This window comes from Bufo bufo, chromosome 4 (genome assembly GCF_905171765.1).
Source record: "Bufo bufo chromosome 4, aBufBuf1.1, whole genome shotgun sequence".
In the NCBI taxonomy this organism is placed as follows: domain Eukaryota; kingdom Metazoa; phylum Chordata; class Amphibia; order Anura; family Bufonidae; genus Bufo; species Bufo bufo.
The window spans coordinates 431,888,601-431,908,989 of NC_053392.1; the positions used below are offsets into that span (position 1 = coordinate 431,888,601).

The 20,389-nt window shown below is 46.5% G+C and overlaps 1 protein-coding gene across 2 annotated transcripts in view; it reads right to left on the reverse strand.

The window, feature by feature from the left end:
* Positions 1-20,389, reverse strand: part of ERMARD (ER membrane associated RNA degradation) — a 325,303-nt gene that overhangs the window by 127,063 nt on the left and 177,851 nt on the right. For both annotated transcript variants that reach the window (XM_040429349.1, XM_040429348.1), the window contains 2 exons: positions 8,401-8,430; positions 7,475-7,543 (listed from right to left, as the gene is read on the reverse strand). In XM_040429349.1, the coding sequence (XP_040285283.1) occupies positions 7,475-7,543; positions 8,401-8,430 (99 nt within the window). The remainder of the gene's footprint in view (positions 1-7,474; positions 7,544-8,400; positions 8,431-20,389) is intronic.

A 20,389-nucleotide genomic window follows, 5' to 3' on the forward strand; every position in this document is an offset into this window, starting at 1 on the left:
ACATTTACAGAAGATCTTGAAAAGACTTTTCTTCAGTTTTCTTTGTTTAGTTGGATTACTTTAATCTCTCTGTATTGTTGAAACGGAGATGAAATAACCATTTATTAAAAATGTTACAAAAAACCACATGCTTTCAAAGGGTGTCCTAATTTTTTCACATGACTGTAAGCTGCAATTCTTATTTTGGCCAACATAAGAAATTAGCAATTCTGAGCAATAAATATAAAATCATAACAAAAAATAAAAAAATAAACTTAAAAATATATATAAAAATAAAAAAATATAAAAGTTTATATCACCCACCTTTCCTTAGAATAAAAAAATAAATACATAAATAACAAAAAATATAAACATCATGAGTATCACCGCGACTGAAAACGCCCATACTATTAAAATATAAAAATACTTTTCCAATACGGTGAAAGGCGTAGCGGAAAAAGGGTCGAAATGGCCAGTTTGCCATTTTTTCATCGCTTCCCTTACCTAATTTTTTTTTATAAAAGGTGATAAAAAAAAAATTATAAATCACACACACTCCAAAATGGTATCAATAAAAAAATACAGATTGTCCTGCAAAAAATGAGCCCCAACACAGCTCAGTAGATATAACTATAAAAAAAGTTATGGGGTCAGAATATGGTGATGTGAAAAAAAATATATAATTATTTCACAAAGTTTAAATTTATTTTTACACTATTTAGACATGCGGTATTGTTGTGATCATACTGACCCAGAGAATGAAGGGCACAGGTCAGTTTTGTCGCAAATGTAATGCCGTGGGAACTAAGCCCGTAAAACAGTGGAGGAATTGCGCTTTTGTTCCAATTCCACCCAAATTCGAATTTTTTTCCTCGCTTTGCACTAGCATTAGAAAGTACAACTTGTCCCGCAAAAAATAAGCCCTCTCACAGCTATGTGAATAGAAAAAAAAAAAAAGTTATGGCTCAAAGAAGATAGGGAAGAGAAAAGAAAATGAAAAAATGAAAAAACAAAATAAAACTCCAGTATCCTAAGGGTTAACTGGCAGCCTAAGGCCCCTTTCACACGGGCGTCGCGTGTGAGGGACGGACAAGATTCGGGTGCGTTGCGGGAAAATGCACAATTTTTCCAGGGGGGGTGCAAAGCGCTTTATTGCGTTTTGCACACGCGTGAGAAAAATCGGCATGTTTGGTACCCAGATCTGAACCCGGACTTCTTCACAGAAGTTCGGGTTTGGGATCGGTGTTGTGTAGATTTTTATTATTTTCCCTTATAACATGGTTATAAGGGAAAATAATAGCATTCTTAATACAGAATGCTTAGTAAAAATGTCCATGTGATGGTTCATGTGATGAGCGCAGTGACGTCATCAAAGGTCCTTTAGCCAGGTCCTGAAGAAAGTAGAAAGAAGAGGAGATCTGCTACGTGGTCAAGTGGATGGGGTGAGTTAAAGAGGACCTTTCATCGGTCCAAACATTGTGAACTAAGTATCATGACATATACAGCGGCGCCCAGGGATCTCACTGCACTTACCATTATCCCTGGGCGCAGCTCCGTTCTCCCGTTATGTCCTCCGGTATGTTCGGGGACTTGGTTATAGTAGGAGGAGACTGCCCTTGTTCTGCTGGGCGTCTCCTTCTCCTAGGCTGTAGCGCTGGCCAATCGCATTGCAGAGCTCACAGCCTGGGAGAAAAAAACTCCCAGGCTGTGAGCTCTGCGCTGCGATTGGCCAGCGCTACAGCCTAGGAGAAGGAGACGCTCAGCAGAACAAGGGCAGACTCCGCCTACTATAACCAAGTCCCCTAAGTCTCCGCCTACTATAACCAAGTCCCCGAACATACCGGAGGACATAACGGGAGAACGGAGCGGCGCCCAGGGATAATAGTAAGTGCAGTGAGATCCCTGGGCGCCGCTGTATATGTCATGATACTTAGTTCACAATGTTTGGACCGATGAAAGGTCCTCTTTAAATTTGTTTATTATTTTTAACCCCTCAATGGACATTTTACTAAGCATTCTGTATTAAGAATGCTATTATTTTCCCTTATAACCATGTTATAAAGGAAAATAATAAAGATTGGGTCCTCCTCCCGATCGTCTTCTAACAACCATGCGTGAAAATTGCACCGCATCTGCACTTGCTTGCGGATGCTTGCGATTTTCACGCAGCCCCATTCACTTCTATGGGGCCTGCGGTACGTGAAAATCGCACAATATAGAGCTTGCTGCGATTTTCATGCCACGCACAAGTGATGCGTGAAAATCACCGCTCATGTACACAGCCCCATTGAAGTGAATGGGTCCGGATTCAGTGCGGGTGCAATGCGTTCACCTCACGCATTGCACCCAAGCAGAATTCTCGCCCGTGTGAAAGAGGCCTCATTTTTCACTGGCTTTGAAGCAGCAGGTTGTCCAGATGAAGGCCAAAGGGAGGACCCTATCAACCATAGCAAGAGAAGTTGGTCGTTCCAAATCTGTGGTTTCTAGAATATTGCATCTTTACAATGTCACAAACTCATTCAAGTCTCTCAAGAAGGCTGGCCGTCCACGAAAGACAAATGCAAGAAAGGACAGAAAAATGCGGAAAATCTTAATGGGCAGTCGGTTCAACACTGCAGCTGGAATTGCTCACCAGTTCAGCACTGAACAGTGTAAGGATCTGTCTCGTCATACAGTGTTTTAAAAACATTTGTTTAAGAGCATTTGGAATGAAAGCCCACCCTGCAGTGACCAAACCTCATTACCAGAAAGAATCAAAAGGCTGGACTAAGCTTTGCTGAGGAGCATGTTGTGTAGACAGAGAAGTTCTTCAAAGTTCGCTTTAGTAATGAAAGCAACCCAAGAAGTCAGTGAAAGGTGGAGGAGAAAATGCCATGGTTTCGGGAATGTTTTCAGTAGCAGGAGTTGGGCCTCTTATACAGCTACATGACAAAGTGAATGCAAATGTTTATCAGAACCTTCTTCGACAACATGTGGTTCCTTCCCTACATTCATAAATCAGCCAGAAATTTTCATGTAGGACAATGCCCCATGTCACACAGCACAACGGGTAAAGCAGTTGCTTGAAATTGAAAACATTGAAATAATGAAATGGCCAGACCAGAGTGCTGATCTAAACCCAATAGAAAACCTCTGGAAAATCCTTGGCGACCAAAGTTATGGCCAAGAAACCCACTACAGTCACCGAACTGTGGACGAGACTGGAAGAAGAGTGGACCAAAATAACACCAGAGCAGTGTGAGAGACGAGTGATGGTCTGTGGTCCCATATGTGCTGAAGTCATTCAAAGCAAAGGCCTGGACACCTCCTACTAGTTGCTGATTGTTGTAACCTTCAGAAAACTTAGTTGCAATCGTTCTCTGTGCTACAGTCATTCTTTTCTCTAATTTAGTATTTTCTGCAAAATAAAGGTTTTTTTTGTTGAAGTGCCTTAGATATTTTGCAAAACACTGTTGTAGTAGCATGATATAGCTACAAGAAAAAAATCCTTCAACTGTTGAGCAATTAAGATTACATTATTTCTGAGAAAATCAAGGGGGTAATTTATTAAGCAAATAATGTGGGGATAGGCGCTAAAACAAAATAATAATAACTTTATTATATGTACGGTTAAAATAAAGGGTAACACCCGTCAGTGTAGCAGTCAGCAACTGACTAATACTCAATATGTGAGAAGGAAATCATGTCTCCAAACAGCGCCACCATCTGGAGCACTAAAACAGTCTCACATACTAAACCCACCAACACATAAGGGGGCTCGATACACCACAGGGTACAGAGTGTGTGACCCAGGGTGAGGACTACTATCAAGGGGATGTCTGGTGTCGGGAAACCACCAAACAACACTCCTAACAGCGAGAGTCAGCGCGCAGACTCTCACTGCACTAAGATAGTCACAGGTGCAGGACTATGGCAGAGCATACGCCGTCACTCCAATGATAGTATATGGAGCAAGGATTGCCCTGACATATCCCTTAATGATAACAGCTCAACGCGTTTCTGTGCATTAGGAATGCATTTCGTCAGGAGCTATGTGCACCATACTTTGAACAGAGCCCAAAGCCTCAGCTGTGATTTTAGACCGAGGTAGTGGACGGACAGGTAACAGTAGAATAACCTGCCTAACACCGCATTCCTCTAGTGTAAGGTACGGTGCTGTAACTAACAGACTACTGTCCTGCCTGAGCTAGCAGCCTCTAGGTTGAGGCGCAGCGTGCTAGTGTGCATATGAATCGGCGCTGTAATGGCCGCAAAGCGGCCCACAGAACGCCGAGATTTACAGGGTGAAACCCCGCCCTGCTAGACACGCCTCCGTCTCACAGCCAATCCGGCCAGGAGGCTCGGTCCAAGGTAAACCAATGGCTGATAGAAGGAGGAACTCAGTGGGTCTCAGGGGAAGCGCTAAAGCGCCGCATTTAGATATAAGGGAATTCACAAGGCGGCTTCATATACTGTCACCGCAGCATGGAAACCTATTCATTAGTATACAGTGGGGTAAGATCATAAAGGAGAGATATACATGAACGAGCAGCCGCATATGCTCACATGCATCAGTAGATGAATATGAATCTCTTAATTCAATACAGTGCACGAAATAATAAAACTGTCTAGTCATCATATAAAGGGGACAAATGAGATCGCATCATTCAGGCCAGATGGTTTAATGGTATTTAAAGAAAAAATCCATCTCGCCTCTTTTTGTAACAACATGCGATCACAGTCGCCACCCCTGGGTGACAACTTCACAGAGTCGATCACTTGTACCCTGTGGTGTATCGAGCCCCCTTATGTGTTGGTGGGTTTAGTATGTGAGACTGTTTTAGTGCTCCAGATGGTGGCGCTGTTTGGAGACATGATTTCCTTCTCACATATTGAGTATTAGTCAGTTGCTGACTGCTACACTGACGGGTGTTACCCTTTATTTTAACCGTACATATAATAAAGTTATTATTATTTTGTTTTAGCGCCTATCCCTACATTATTTGCTTGATTGTATAAATAGGCGTATATCCAGTACACCACTCTAGTTTTTTGATTTTCAATTGAGGGTAATTTATTAAACAGAAATACGCCTAAATTAGCTGTATTTCTGGAGCAGATTGTGGCACAAAGGTCCTTCCCCCCACTCATGTCAGGTCTAAAAAAGTGGGCGTAACGTGGGCGAGGAAGGGTCTCATTCATCATTTTGTGTGGTCTAAATGTAAGACAGCATAACTCCAGCGGATCTACTACCAGAGCAGGGCCTTATTAAGACTGGCGTCTAAAATGCCTTAATAAATGTGCCCCGAGTGTTCATAAATTTTTATTTTGACATCCAGTGTACAGTGTCAAATGCTGTAGAGATCGAGAAGAATTAGTAAAGAGTAGTCACCATTGCATTTAGCTGTCAGGAGGCCATTAGTCACTTTGGTGAGAGCAGTTTCTGTAGAATGTTGGGTCGGTAAGACAGTGGATGAGGCAAGAGTAGACCAAATGCTCCAAGAGTTTAGAGATGAAGGGGAGATTAGAGACTGGTCTGTAGTTACTTGTGCAGTACGAGAAAGAGACAGGTTAATGATTTTAGCTATATGAGTAGTGACAGCAGGGGAGAGACTGGAAGAGGTGTGAGGGAATAGGGTCAATAGTGCATGTGGTAGGACGTGAAGAAGAGAGAAGCCTGGAGGCCTCTTCTTCTGTGACTGGGTCCAATGTGGAGAGTGACCCAGGGGAGATGCAGTAGGGAAGGGGAATGAAGACACTTAGGAGGCTGGGAGCTGATTTTCTGTCAGATATTTTCAATTTTCTCTTTGAAGTAGGTGGCTAGATCTTAAAGGGGTTGTCTCACTTCAGTAAGTGGCATTTATTATGTGGAGAAAGTTAATAAAAGCCACTTACTAATATATTGTTATCCATATTGCTTCCTTTGCTGTCTGGATTCATTTCTCTATCAAATTACACTGCTCGTTTCCATGGTTCCATGGTATGCAATCCATCAGTGGTGGTCCTGCTTGCACAGTATAGGAAAAAACACTAGCCTATGTGAGCTTCCACTGTTCCAGCCACCAGAGAGGCTGACTTTTTTTCTATAGTGTGCAAGCACGACCACCACTGATGGTGGTCTGTAACCATGGAAACGAGCAGTGTATAATGTAATGTTAAAATGAATCCAGCCAGCAAAGGAAGCAATATGGATGATAACAATACATTAGAAAGTGCCTTGTATTAACTTTCTCTACATGATAAATGCAACTTACTGAAGTGAGACATCCCCTTTAAGCACAGGGGTCTGTACTAGATGCCTGCACTTTTAAACTGAGGAGGGACTGAAAAGTGCCAAAGAGTTTGTTTGGATTATTAGATAGTGAGGAGATCAGGGTTGTGAAGTAGGTCTATTTGGAAAAATAAAGGGCAGAGTTTTTAAGTCAGCATAAATTTGTAATGGAAGAAATCTCGTGGTGTACGAGTTTTTCTCCACAGGCGTTCAGCACTTCTGGAGCATGGAGGGAGGAAGTGAGTTTGTGGTGTAAGCCAGGGTTGCTTTAGTCTCTGGAGGTTCAGAGAGTAGGGGGTGCTACTTCATCCAGGGCACTTCTGAGGGTGTCATTATAGTGTTTGGCAGTCAGTTCAGCACAGGAGGGTGAAGAGATTGGGAGCAGTGATGACAGTAGAGCCCATAAGTTTCTTAGTGTCAATGGCATGTAGATTGTAGGAGTGTGCTGGGATGAATGAAAAGTTGTGACAGTGAAGGGCAGTAGGTTGTGGTCAGAGAGCAGAAGCGGAGAGTTAGTAAAGTCAGAAATGGAGCAGAGCTGGAAAAAGACCAGGTCAAGTGTGTTACCGTCTTCTTGAGTCTGAGAGTTTGAAGGTTGTGGAAGTCCAACAGAGAAGGTTAGAGACAGAAGTTGGGAGGTAGATGGGGGAGAGGGCTGTCTATGGGGATGTTAAAGTTACCCAAAATAAGAGTTGGTAGCTCTGAAGACAAGAAGTATGGCAGCAAGGCAGAAAAGTGATCAAAGAAATAGGTGGGTGAGCCAGAGGGTCAGTAAATAACCACCACCCTGAGGGAGAGGGGATGAAAGACTCCTAGGCTGTGGACCTCAAAAGATGGGAAGATGGAAAGTGCATTGTGGGGAAGGAAGTACACCTACTCCACCATCATGTCTGTTGTCAGGTCTGGGAGTGGAGGGGGGGTCACTGTAAGAGACAGCAGCAGGAGAAGCAGTGTCAGATTGCTGAATCCAAGTTTTGGTGCCAGCAGGTTGAGAGAATTAGTAAGAAAGAAGTTGTGAATGTATGGGAGCTTATTACACACCGATCGTGGATTCCAGAGAGCACAGTTAAAAGAGGGAAGAGAGGACACACAATGAATGTTTATGATAATAGCAGGGTTTCTATGAGGGAAGGGGTTTAAATTAGAAAATGATGGGCCGGGGTTAGGAGAGATATCCCCTGAAGTTAGAAGCAAAAGTATGAAGAGAAAGCAGAATACAATAAATTGTTTAAAAAAAACACTTACCATAGCTGATTCTCCCAAATCATTAGGCAAAAGATTATGAGATCCATCACTTAAATGCTTTGCCAAAATCTAAGAAAAGACAAGATTCTATCAACCACCAAGAATTTACAAAAAATAGCTAGCAGGCGTGAAGCTCAGCTAGCAACTTTTAGCATGCAGAAAATACCCTGCACTGGCATAAAGAGAAGATCTGTGAACCACTGTTTTTTTGCTGCAGTGTTGGCAGTCCACGGCATTGTGCTCACCCTGCCACTAATTGCCAGCTTTCTGTCTTTACATAGTACGTTGAGGAAGTTGGTGGGCAGGGAGTGCCACAGCCCATAAATATAGGGTAATACATTGCACTGTATGCTCATCGCCGAACCGACTAGCAATGCTGCAGCATATGAAGTTTTTTTTATTTATTTAAAGTACTATGGTTAGAAACCTTGTAAGTGATATATCCATACACCGGGTGATTTGAATTAGGTATATTCATTTATTTAATGATCCATACTAAGGAGGTCTTAATAAAATGCGTCTAGAATAGTAAACCAGTCCATTTTACAGTCTACATTTAGAATTTTTCTGCAAAGTTTAAAGTGATTTTGTAAATGCATTGCATTACTTATGTTGCTGATACATAGTTACAACAGTCCATATTATAGTCCAGAGCTACAATCACAATACTGCCATACTCAAGGCATTCCTTGCTCATTCAGGGTTTTTGCAGAGCTTGTTCTAGTGATATAAATTCAGGCAACTGTAGTCTTTACAACAGTGACCATACCACAATATTATCACAAAAACTCATAAGAAGTTGAGGTTCTTGTCAGTTCACAATGACACAACAGCAGAGCTGTGAATGCAGCTCTCGAGTCTACATTAGTGAGAAATAAATACCCTAACTACAGAAATTTTACTTTATAGTGAGCATATAAACTTACCTCATCAAAAGTTGTGTACAGACTGGTAGACTAGGAGAAAAACAGGAGAAATTAGTTGCAAAGAACCATTATGAGGAAACTGTAAAGAACCAAAAGGAAAGGGCCACTTTTGGACAACCATGTTTTAATTTTTGTGGCCAGAAATATCAAACCAGGCCATCCAACAGATTAAACAATTTGGACAGAAAAAGTGATTAACTGACAGATAAAAGCAAGGCCATGCACAGTCACATAAAGTCTAACAGCTGACAAACAAGTCATCTGTATACCTGCTGTGACAACCAATACCTCCACCAATGTACAGTCGTGGCCAAAAGTTTTGAGAATGACACAAATATTAGTTTTCACAAAGTTTGCTGCTAAACTGCTTTTAGATCTTTGTTTCAGTTGTTTCTGAGATTTAGTGAAATATAATTACACGCACTTCATACGTTTCAAAGGCTTTTATTGACAATTACATGACATTTATGCAATTTGCAGTGTTGGCCCTTCTTTTTCAGGACCTCTGCAATTCGACTGGGCATGCTCTCAATCAACTTCTGGGCCAATTCCTGACTGATAGCAACCCATTCTTTCATAATCACTTCTTGGAGTTTGTCAGAATTAGTGGGTTTTTGTTTGTCCACCCGCCTCTTGAGGATTGACCACAAGTTCTCAATGGAATTAAGATCTGGGGAGTTTCCAGGCCATGGACCCAAAATGTCAACGTTTTGGTCCCCGAGCCACTTAGTTATCACTTTTGCCTTATGGCACGGTGCTCCATCGTGCTGGAAAATGCATTGTTCTTCACCAAACTGTTGTTGGATTGTTGGAAGAAGTTGCTGTTGGAGGGTGTTTTGGTACCATTCTTTATTCATGGCTGTGTTTTTAGGCAAAATTGTGAGTGAGCCCACTCCCTTGGATGAAAAGCAATCCCACACATGAATGGTCTCAGGATTCTTTACTGTTGGCATGACACAGGACTGATGGTAGCGCTCACCTTTTCTTCTCCGGACAAGCCTTTTTCCAGATGCCCCAAACAATCGGAAAGAGGCTTCATCGGAGAATATGACTTTGCCCCAGTCCTCAGCAGTCCATTCACCATACTTTCTGCAGAAGATCAATCTGACCCTGATGTTTTTTTTTGGAGAGAAGTGGCTTCTTTGCTGCCCTTCTTGACACCAGGCCATCTTCCAAAAGTCTTCGCCTCACTGTGCATGCAGATGCGCTCACACCTGCCTGCTGCCATTCCTGAGCAAGCTCTGCACTGGTGGCACTCCGATCCCGCAGCTGAATCCTCTTTAGGAGACGATCCTGGCACTTGCTGGACTTTCTTTGATGCCCTGAAGCCTTCTTAACAAGAATTGAACCTCTTTCCTTGAAGTTCTTGATGATCCTATAAATTGTTGATTGAGGTGCAATCTTAGTAGCCACAGTATCCTTGCCTGTGAAGCCATTTTTATGCAACGCAATGATGGCTGCACGCGTTTCTTTGCAGGTCACCATGGTTAACAATGGAAGAACAATGATTTCAAGCATCACCCTCCTTTTAACATGTCAAGTCTGCCATTTTAACCCAATCAGCCTGATATAATGATCTCCAGCCTTGTGCTCGTCAACATTCTCACCTGAGTTAACAAGACGATTACTGAAATGATCTCAGCAGGTCCTTTAATGACAGCAATGAAATGCAGTGGAAAGTTTTTTGGGGGATTAAGTTAATTTTCATGGCAAAGAAGGACTATGCAATTCATCTGATCACTCTTCATAACATTCTGGAGTATATGCAAATTGCTATTATAAAAACTTAAGCAGCAACTTTTCCAATTTCCAATATTTATGTAATTCTCAAAACTTTTGGCCACGACTGTATTTAAGTTCACTGTCAAAAAAGGCCAATGATGCTATAAATGATTGTGCACAAACAAGCTTTACAGATTTCTCATCTGTAAAATCATTTGGTGAATTATCTTATTTTAACTAAACAAAATAGCCTCCAGGGGCTTAAAACATCTAACATGCACCTGCATCATGAAAAGTTTCCATGTCTACAATTATACAGGGGCACTGTCGGTTTAAGGCCCTTTCATCTAAACCAGTGATGGGCAAACTGCGGCTCTCCAGCTGTTGTAAAACTACAAATCCCATCATGCCCTGCTGTAGGCTGATAGCTGTAGGCAGACTGGGCATACTGAGAGTTGTAGTTTTACAACAGCTGGAGAGACGCAGTTTGCCCATCCATGATCTAAACTGGACAACTCCTTCGGGTAAATGTACACGTTCAGGATTTATGTGCAGACAATCCGCACCGAAATCCGCAGGGAACTCCGTGTGGTCAATCTGCATCAATTGACGCGGATTTACATGGTGTGGATTTTCCGCATGCGGATTTTACTGTCCCCATTGAAGTGAATAGAGAAAATCCAGTCAGGAAAAATAAAATAAATTGACATGCTGCGACTTTTAAAATCGGCACCGTAGGTCATAATCCATGCTGTAAAAAATCTGCATTGTGTGCATGAGAATTTCAAATTCAATGTACATGACTTATGGTGCGGATTTTCTGCACGCAAATCCGCATGCAATCCTGATCGTGTGCATTTACCCTTAAGGTCTCATGGATCTGTATGTCTGTCCCACAAAAAATATAGGTGCATCATCAAAAAGTTTACTTATTTCAGTAATTGAATTCAAAAAGTGAAACTACTATGTTATTTAGATTCATTCATTACACACAGAGTGATCTATTTCAAGCATTTATTTCTTATAATGTTGATGATTATGGCTTATAGCTAATGAAATCCCAAAAGTCAGTATCTCAAGTATCTCAGAAAATTAGATTACCGTATTTTTCGCCCTATAAAAATCACCGGCACATAAGACGCACCTAGGTTTTAGAGGAGGACAATAAGAAAAGAAAAATATTTCATTACACCTCAGGTCAGACCACCAATGTTAATCAGACCAATGTTAATCAGACCTAAGCTGACAGCCCCAATCAGACCCCCAATGTTAAGAAGACCCTAATCAGACCTCAGAGCGAGCATCGGACATCACTGGGCTCGGCGCATGCCCAGTGATGAGGATGAAGCTCCAGCCCTCAGTCTCCTGCAGATCGCAATGGCGCAGCCCTCAGTGGGTACTGCGCCTGCGCGAGAGTTCGTTCGGCCGTGAGGGAGGGGGAGGCGAGGGATGAGAGGCTGTGGGCGGTTAGGCAGTCGGAAGGAAGGCGTTTTGGGCACTGTAAGAGGGGCGTTACTAGGCACACTAAGGGGAACAAAACGCCCCTCTGGGCACCTTCAGGGCTAATTTACATAATCATAAAAGTCGTTTTTCTCATAAACTACTAGACGGATTGAAAGATAGAAGAGCACAGCCGATTCAAGGTAAGCTGTGCTGCATGACTGCTTTAAAATCCGATTTTGGGTTAGGGGAGGTGACAGAATCCCTTTAAATTCTCGGAGGACCAAGGGCAGACCCAGCCTAGGTGATGATAAATATAAAAGGGGGACATCTGCAAACAATGACAGTTTGTGTTCGGTTTTGCCTATTTGTATTCCCTTAATGGACTGGTTTGCTCTAAGTAAAAGAATCCGCAGCACTCGCCAATGTGGTGAAAAAATTGGGTTGTTTTATTCAAATAGCAGCATAATGGGACATAGAAACAAAGAATGTGTCGGCAGATAAGAACCATTTGGCCCATCTAGTCTGCCCAATATACTGAATACTATGGATAGCCCCCGGCCCTATCTTATATGAAGGATGGCCTTATGCCTATCCCATGCATGCTTAAACCCCTTCACTGTATTTGCAGCTACCACTTCTGCAGGAAGGCTATTCCATGCATCCACTACTCTCTCAGTAAAGTAATACTTCCTTATATTACTTTTAAACCTTTGCCCCTCTAATTTAAAACTGTGTCCTCTTGTGGTAGTTTTTCTTCTTTTAAATATGCTCTCTTCCTTTACCGAGTTGATTCCCTTTATGTATTTAAAAGTTTCTATCATATCCCCTCTGTCTCTGGATCTCTATCCACGTGCACCATCTACTCTTCAACGATCGGTACGTTTTTTTTTCCCGGATTGGGATGGGTGGTGCTGCTTCTTCATTATTTTTTCTGGTTTGCTCTAAGGGCATAAGCCAGAGACTCCATAACTAGGATGTAAAGGAATGGTGAAAGGGGGCATCCTTGGCGAGTCCCGTTCCGCATGGTGAAGGGGTCGGACAGCGAGCCATTGACTCGGACCTGTGCTGACAGAGAGGAATAGAGTGCGAGAATACTGTCTATCATCCCATCTCCCAGACCTATATGAACCAGTGTCTCCGCTAAGAACTGCCAGTTAACCCTGTCAAATGCCTTCTCCGCGTCAACTGTGAGCAGGCATAAGGGTGTTTTCATCAGCTGTGCGCTAGCTATTAAACCCATGGACTTTAGGGTATTATCACGAGCCTCCCTACCCGGGATAAAGCCCACACGTTTCCTATAAATGCATCTAGGAATGTGTGGGTGCAGTCGCAGGGCCAGAAGCTTGGCATATAACTTTAAGTCTACATTAAGTAGAGAGATAGGTCAGTAATTGGCACATTGGGAAGCATGCTTGCCCGGTTTGGGAATGACTGTAATGTGAGCCCGTAGAGCCTGGTGGGGAAAAGGGCAATCCTTTGAGATTGAGTTAAATGCCTGAATGATGGTTGGAGCCAGCTCCTCTCCAAGTATCTTATTAAAACAGGGTGTCAGACTATCTGGTCCTGGGCTTTTCCCGGTTTTGAGATCCTTGATGGCATACAGGAGCTCAGAGGAAGAAAAATCCTATTCCAAGCTAGAGGATGAGGTAACTGAGATACGTGTAGGACCAAACTGGCTTAAATAATGTCGTATGTCTTCAGAGGTGGACCCAAAATTGGCACCTCCTCTAGCCCCAAGATCATAAAGGTTGGCATAGTAGGCCAGAAACTCAGATGTTATCTCCGAGGGAAAGTGAGCCGGGCCTCTAGAAGCTGTGTTATGAGTTAACACATTTAAAAAAATATATATATAATAATTTTTAATACAGAAATGTCAGCCTAACGAAAAAGGAGATTTTTGGTGAAACTCACCTGTAAAATCTTTTTCTCGTCTTTTCCATTGGGGGACACAGACCATGGGTATAGCTTAAGCCATTACTAGGAGGAGACACTATGCAAATAAGAAAGAACAGCTCCTCCTCCACTGGCTATACCCCCATGCTCCAACAAGAGGACCTCAGTGCGTGCAAAAGCAGTAGGAGAAGGAGACCAAAAACCAAATAGTAACAAAGAGAAACCGAACCGAGGAACACCGCCATCGGGCCGTTAACCATAAGGTCCCAATAGAATAGAACCAAACCCTCCTGCAACGGACAAGAATTGGTGGGAGCTGTGTCCCCCAATGTAAAAGACGAGAAAAAGATTTTACAAGTGAGTTTCACAAAAAATCTCCTTTTCTCGCCCATTTCATTGGGGAACACAGACCATGGGACGTTCTAGAGCAGTCCATGGGGTGGGAAGACCAGCACCACCAGAGGGAAAACGTCCAACGGTTAAACAGGAGCCACAGCCTGCAATACCTTGCGCCCTAGGGCAGCATCAGCCGTTGCCAGAGAGTGCAGCTGGTAGAACTTTGTAAAGGTATGTAAGGACGACCAGGTGGCTGCCTTAGAAAGTTAGAGGAAAAAAAGGAGACAATGCGGCAGCACTCTGCAAATCAGACAAAGTACAACAATGCTCACAAAAATTATGGTGCTAATACTACGCTTCTTTATAAAAGCGAGATGCTTGGTCAATGCATTTTGTACAAAACCATCTAAGCCCGTATGCCAAACGTCAAGGCGATCTCTGTTACACGGGTCCTAACACTAAATACTACCTGTTATGCGCCATAATGACCGCCATAAAATTCAGGGAGTGTTGGACCCACATGCATGTTGGATCCACTCTGCCTTTTTCCGTTTTTTGTGCCAAAATGGCCTCCATTACAAGGGATGCAGGTACCAACATGCATGCTGAGCCCACTCTATACCCTTCCTGGTGCTAAACAGCTTCCAATGAATGTAGTGAGAGCAGGCCACAGCTTTATACTGAAAATAATTAAAATCAGCTTATGGGGCAGACAGGCTAATCAGGAGTGCACGACTCGCTGGAGTGCCACATCTCCAGCATTGTAAATCTGCAAAAAAAGAGGACCCGTCCAGGACAGGTATTGCTGTATTCTTAGCCAATCTGGCCACCGGCGGGTCGACCTTAGAAGGAGAAGACCACTGCTGCACATTATCTGCCGGGAAAGGATAAAGAGTATCCATGCGCCTTGTGGCAGAAAAACTGTGATTAGGGCGCTCCCAAGCCTTTGAAAGGACCTTGGCGAATTCGCCATGAATGGGGAATGTGACTGCCTCCGGTTTTCTGGAGTGGAAAAGGGGAAATTCCTGGCTACTAGTAGAAGGAGGTTCCCCCTGCATGTCAAAGGTGTCACGGACCGCCGTGACCAAGTCTGCCACCATGGTGGAGAGCTTAGGCGAGGGTTCTGGCTCGGTGTCCTCGTCCGAGCCTTCAGACCTGTAGTCCCTGCGAGGGGGAGAGGCTGAACACGCTTCCAGGCAAGGGGGGGAAGCAGAGTCATCCGAGGAGGGATGCTGCTGCGTACGCTGCCTCTTAACGGTCGAACGTCCTCTGTGGGGGGCACCAGGAGGTGGAGCAGTGATAACCACAGGATCCGTGGCCGCCATGCGTTCCATAAAGGCCATGGCCGCGCGCGAGACTTGGGCCAAGTCTGCGGCCACCCTAGATATGGCAGAGGCCCAGGAGGGCTCCGCGGGCTCCAAAGGGGCGGTGGAGGGACTGGGCTGGATTGGAGGAGGGGGAGGAGGAGGATGATCCTGTTCTGAGGCAAGGCAAGAGTCACAGGATCCAGTAACCGATAGTGGCAGTTGGCATACCTTACAGGATCCCAGAGGGACCTGAGTTGCCGCCTTAGATTTTTTGGGGGCCCCAGGTTTAGGCATGATGGCGACAATCCCAGAGTCAGGGTCTCCAAGCTTTGCAGAACGCTACAGTCCTACCGTGACCTGTGAGGAGCTGGAGGAGCAGCCAAGCGTGGAGCAGCGCTGAGGCAAATCGGAAGCGCCAGAGCAGACGCGATAGGCTCCGCCTCCCAGATCGCGTGGGAAATATTAAAAAAAGGCAGACCCCGGCTCTGAAAATGGTGTCCACCGCCGTGAATGAAGGGATTAAAAAGCCCTCCGCACAAACGGGAAAAGGCGCAGCAGAAAGGCGCTGCGAATAATCACAGCCCCAAAAAGGAATCCCTCCTCCCTCTCAATCCAGCAGCCACCCTGATCCACAGGTAAGCCCTAAAGCACCACGTCACACAGCTAGTACGGAGGGGGAGATTGCAGGAGAGCTGTACTTATCTGATTCCTGCAGTCTTCACCCTCTGTTCCGGACCAGCGGGGTCACCTCTTCAGTCATCTGGCACAAGGAGTGTGTCATGGTCTTACCTTCTTGCTGTTCTCCTTCGTTTGACATGTGCTGGCGGCCATCTTGGTTTCTGGGTTTCTTGTAGCCTTCCACCCTGCGGCTCCTCCTTCCCACTGGGAGGATCTGGATGCCTAGCTCATATATATAGGAGGTCTGTGGCTTCAGTTCCTTGCTTGGTCCTCTTGTGTTCACATGCTTCTAAGACTGCTGCTGCTTCTGGTTCCTGATCCTGGCTTCGTCTGACTACCCTGCTGGTTCCTGATCCTGGCTTCGTCTGACTACCCTGCTGGTTCCTGATCCTGGCTTCGTCTGACTACCCTTCTGGTTCCTGACCTCTGGCTTCGCAAAGACTCTGCTCGGTTTCACCATCCGTTTGGACTTTGCTTTACAGCTTTATTTTCAATAAAGCCTTCTTATTTTCACTTATCTCTTGTTGTACGTCTGGTTCATGGTTCCGTGACATTAGGACCAAGCCATGAATTCTGACGGTACAGGGCCATCCTCGCTACCCACGCTGGTTGCCAGACTTGATCAGCAGGATCACCTGTTGGGTCGGTTCGCTGTGGCGTTGCAAACCCTGCTTCAACGCACGGCTCATTTCGCTCCCGTTGCCGATGGGTCGGTTGTCGCTCCTGGGCTCGCTCCTACTGCCGCTCCGGTTGTTGCGCCAGAGTCTACCCCGACACCTGTTGTTGCGCCTGCGGTGTTTCGGGGTATGACCGGTTCTGCCCCTCTTCCACAGCGCTTTGGGGGAGAGCCAACTCAGTGCCGAGGTTTCCTTAACCAGGTGGGCATTTATTTCGAGTTGCCGCCACATGCCTTTCCCACTGAGAGATCAAAGGTGGGCTTCTTGATCTCGCTGCTCTCGGACAAGGCCTTGGCCTGGGCCAGCCCTTTATGGGAGAACAACAATCCGGTGGTTGCCGAGTTTTCCGGTTTTGTTGCTTCTCTTCGGAAGGTATTCGATGTGCCGGCTCGTGCTGCCTCTGCTGCGAAGCTCCTTATGTCCATCAGACAGGGTTCACGATCCGTAGCTGAATACGCCATTGAGTTTCGTACCCTGGCAGCAGAGGTGGGCTGGAATAATGAGGCTCTGGTCGCTGCTTTCTCTCATGGTCTCTCGGATGCCTTGAAGGATGAGGTTGCAGCTAAGGACCTACCAGTTGAGCTCGAGTCTCTTATTTCTTTCCTGATTTTGATTGACACCAGACTCAGGGAGAGACCTTCCTTTAAGGAGAACCTGCGGAGGTCTTCTAACAGATTGGTGCCTACGTTTGCTGTCCCACCCGTGCATCCCTCTCCTCCCACGCCTCCTGGGGATGACTTGTCTGGGGGTGAACCCATGCAGCTGGGGTTTGCTCGCCTGTCCGAGGGGGAGAGGGCACTCCGGAGACGCGAGGGCCGATGCATGTACTGTGGTCTCGGTGGGCATTTTCGGTTGGCATGTCCGAACCGTCCGGGAAAACGCTCGTACCTGAGATTCTGTCGGGGGCAGATCTTGGGTGGAGTCTCCTCGTCCCCGGTTTCCCGTGTTGACAAACCACTGATCACTGTTGTCCTCTCCTGGGTCGGGGGCTTGGTGACGACCCAGGCGTTGGTGGACTCTGGTGCTGGTGGTTTGTTCATTGATAGTGTGTTCGCTGCCGCCAATTCCATTCCTCTGCAGGCTCGAGGTTCCCCACTGGCTCTTGAGGCGATAGACGGCAGACCCCTTCTGCCGCCACACGTGACTCATGAGACCCTTCCAGTGGGGATAGCCATTGGTGCCGTTCACAGAGAGTCGGTCTGCCTCCAGGTTATTTCGTCTCCACACTACTCGGTGGTCTTGGGGTACCCCTGGCTCCAGAAGCATAATCCGACTTTCGATTGGAGATCGGTCGAGATCCTCTCGTGGTCACCGCAGTGTGGGGCTAGTTGCATCCATGGGTCTGTCAAGTTGCTGTGTACTTCCTCGGACTCTCTGTTGCCTCCTGAATACGAGGAGTACCGGGATGTATTCGATAAGGTGCGCGCGGTTGCCCTACCTCCGCACCGCCCATACGATTGTGCCATAGAGTTACAATCTGGTGCCGTTCCTCCTCGTGGCAAAGTCTATCCACTGTCGGTAGCGGAGAATGAGGCCATGGAGGAGTACGTGAGGGAGGCGCTTTCACGCGGACACATTCGCAAATCTTCGTCCCCGGCAGGGGCTGGATTTTTCTTTGTGAAAAAGAAGGGCGGTGAGTTGAGGCCTTGCATCGATTACAGGGGTCTCAATCGCATCACGATCAAGAACGCTTACCCGATACCCTTGATTTCCGAGCTGTTCGATCGCCTTAAAGGGGCCACGGTCTTTACCAAACTCGACCTGAGGGCGGCATATAACCTGGTAAGGATCAAGGCGGGCGATGAGTGGAAGACCGCGTTTAACACCAGGACCGGTCATTACGAATCCTTGGTTATGCCCTTTGGGTTGTGCAATGCGCCCGCAGTCTTTCAGGAATTCATCAACGATGTTTTCCGTGACCTGTTGCAGCAGTGTGTGGTGGTCTATTTGGATGACATCTTGGTATATTCTGAATCCATGGAGGCCCACATTCTGGATGTCAGACGAGTGTTGCAACGGTTACGAGAGAACAAGCTGTTCGGTAAGCTTGAGAAATGCGAATTTCACCGATCCCAGGTAACCTTCTTAGGTTACATCATTTCCGCTGAGGGGTTCTCCATGGATCCTGAGAAGGTTTCGGCTGTCTTACAGTGGCCCCAGCCCAGTGGTCTTCGTTCCCTGCAGCGCTTTTTGGGCTTCGCCAATTATTATCGGAAGTTCATCAGGGACTTTTCCATGCTGGCCAAGCCTCTCACGGATCTGACCAGGAAGGGCAGTAATTCCCAGGTCTGGCCGCTCGAGGCCATCCGAGCTTTTGAGGCCCTAAAGTCCGCCTTTGTGTCGGCTCCGATTCTGTCGCATCCCAACCCTGGGTTGCCCTTTGTCCTCGAGGTGGACGCGTCTGAGACGGGAGTAGGCGCCCTTCTGTCTCAGCGTAGAACACCAGAGGGTCCTCTGCTTCCTTGTGGGTTTTACTCCCGGAAACTGTCTTCCGCGGAGTGCAACTATCAGATTGGCGACAGGGAGTTATTGGCCATCGTGCAGGCCCTTAAAGAATGGAGGCACTTGCTCGAGGGTTCGGTGGTTCCGGTTCTCATCCTGACGGACCACAAGAATCTGACCTACCTTTCTGAGGCCAAGAGATTGACACCACGTCAGGCCAGATGGGCTCTGTTCTTGTCACGTTTTAATTACGTGGTCTCCTACCTACCCGGTTCCAAGAACATCAGGGCGGATGCCTTATCACGGCAGTACTCCGAGCTGTCCAGGGAGGAGTCGATTCCGACTTCGGTCATACCTCCGAATCAGATCCTGGCCGCCATTCGCACCAGCCTGACCTCTCCCCTGGGTGAGCAGATTTTGGCGGCTCAATCTGGTGCTCCCTCTGGGAGACCCAACGGCAGATGTTTTGTGCCTGAGGAGTTGCGCACTCGGTTGTTGCGAACCTACCATAACTCCAAGACCGCGGGGCATCCTGGAAAGAATCAGCTGTCCTGGGCTGTTTCACGTCTGTTCTGGTGGCCTTCCCTACGTTCCGACATCGCCGCATATGTAGCGGCATGCTCCGTTTGTGCCCAGAGTAAGTCCCCTCGGCACCTTCCGTTGGGCCTTCTGCAACCCATAGCCACCGGGGAGCGCCCATGGTCACACCTGGGGATGGATTTCATTGTGGACCTCCCTGCATCCCGAGGCCATACGGTCATTCTCATGATTGTGGATCGGTTTTCCAAAATGTGCCACTGTGTTCCTCTCAAGAAGTTACCCTCTGCACAAGAGTTGGCCACGATTTTTGCCAGGGAGGTCTTCCGGTTGCACGGTTTGCCCAAGGAGATTGTGTCGGATCGGGGGAGTCAGTTTGTGTCCAGGTTCTGGCGCGCCTTTTGCTCCCAGTTGGGGATTCATCTCTCCTTCTCCTCCGCCTACCACCCTCAGTCCAATGGGGCCGCAGAACGATCCAATCAGGCCTTGGAGCAATTCCTTCGTTGCTATGTCTCCGATCACCAAGACAATTGGGTTGACCTCCTGCCTTGGGCTGAGTTTGCCAGGAACACGGCGGTGAACTCTTCCTCTGGGACGTCTCCCTTCATGGCCAATTATGGGTTCCAACCTGCCGTGTTACCGGAGGTATTCTCTCCCCAGGATATTCCGGCTGTGGAGGATCACCTTTCCGTCCTACGTGCTTCTTGGGTACAGATCCAGAAGTCCCTTGAGGTCTCTGCGCAGCGCCAGAGACTCCAGGCTGATCGCAGACGAGCGCCTGCTCTTTCCTACCAGGTCGGAGACCGTGTATGGTTGTCCACCCGCAACCTCAACCTTCGAGTGCCCACTCCCAAGCTGGCGCCTCGCTTTGTTGGTCCCTTCCGAGTGCTTCGCAGGGTAAACCCGGTAGCCTATGCCCTTGCGCTTCCTCCTGGCATGCGGATCTCCAACGTG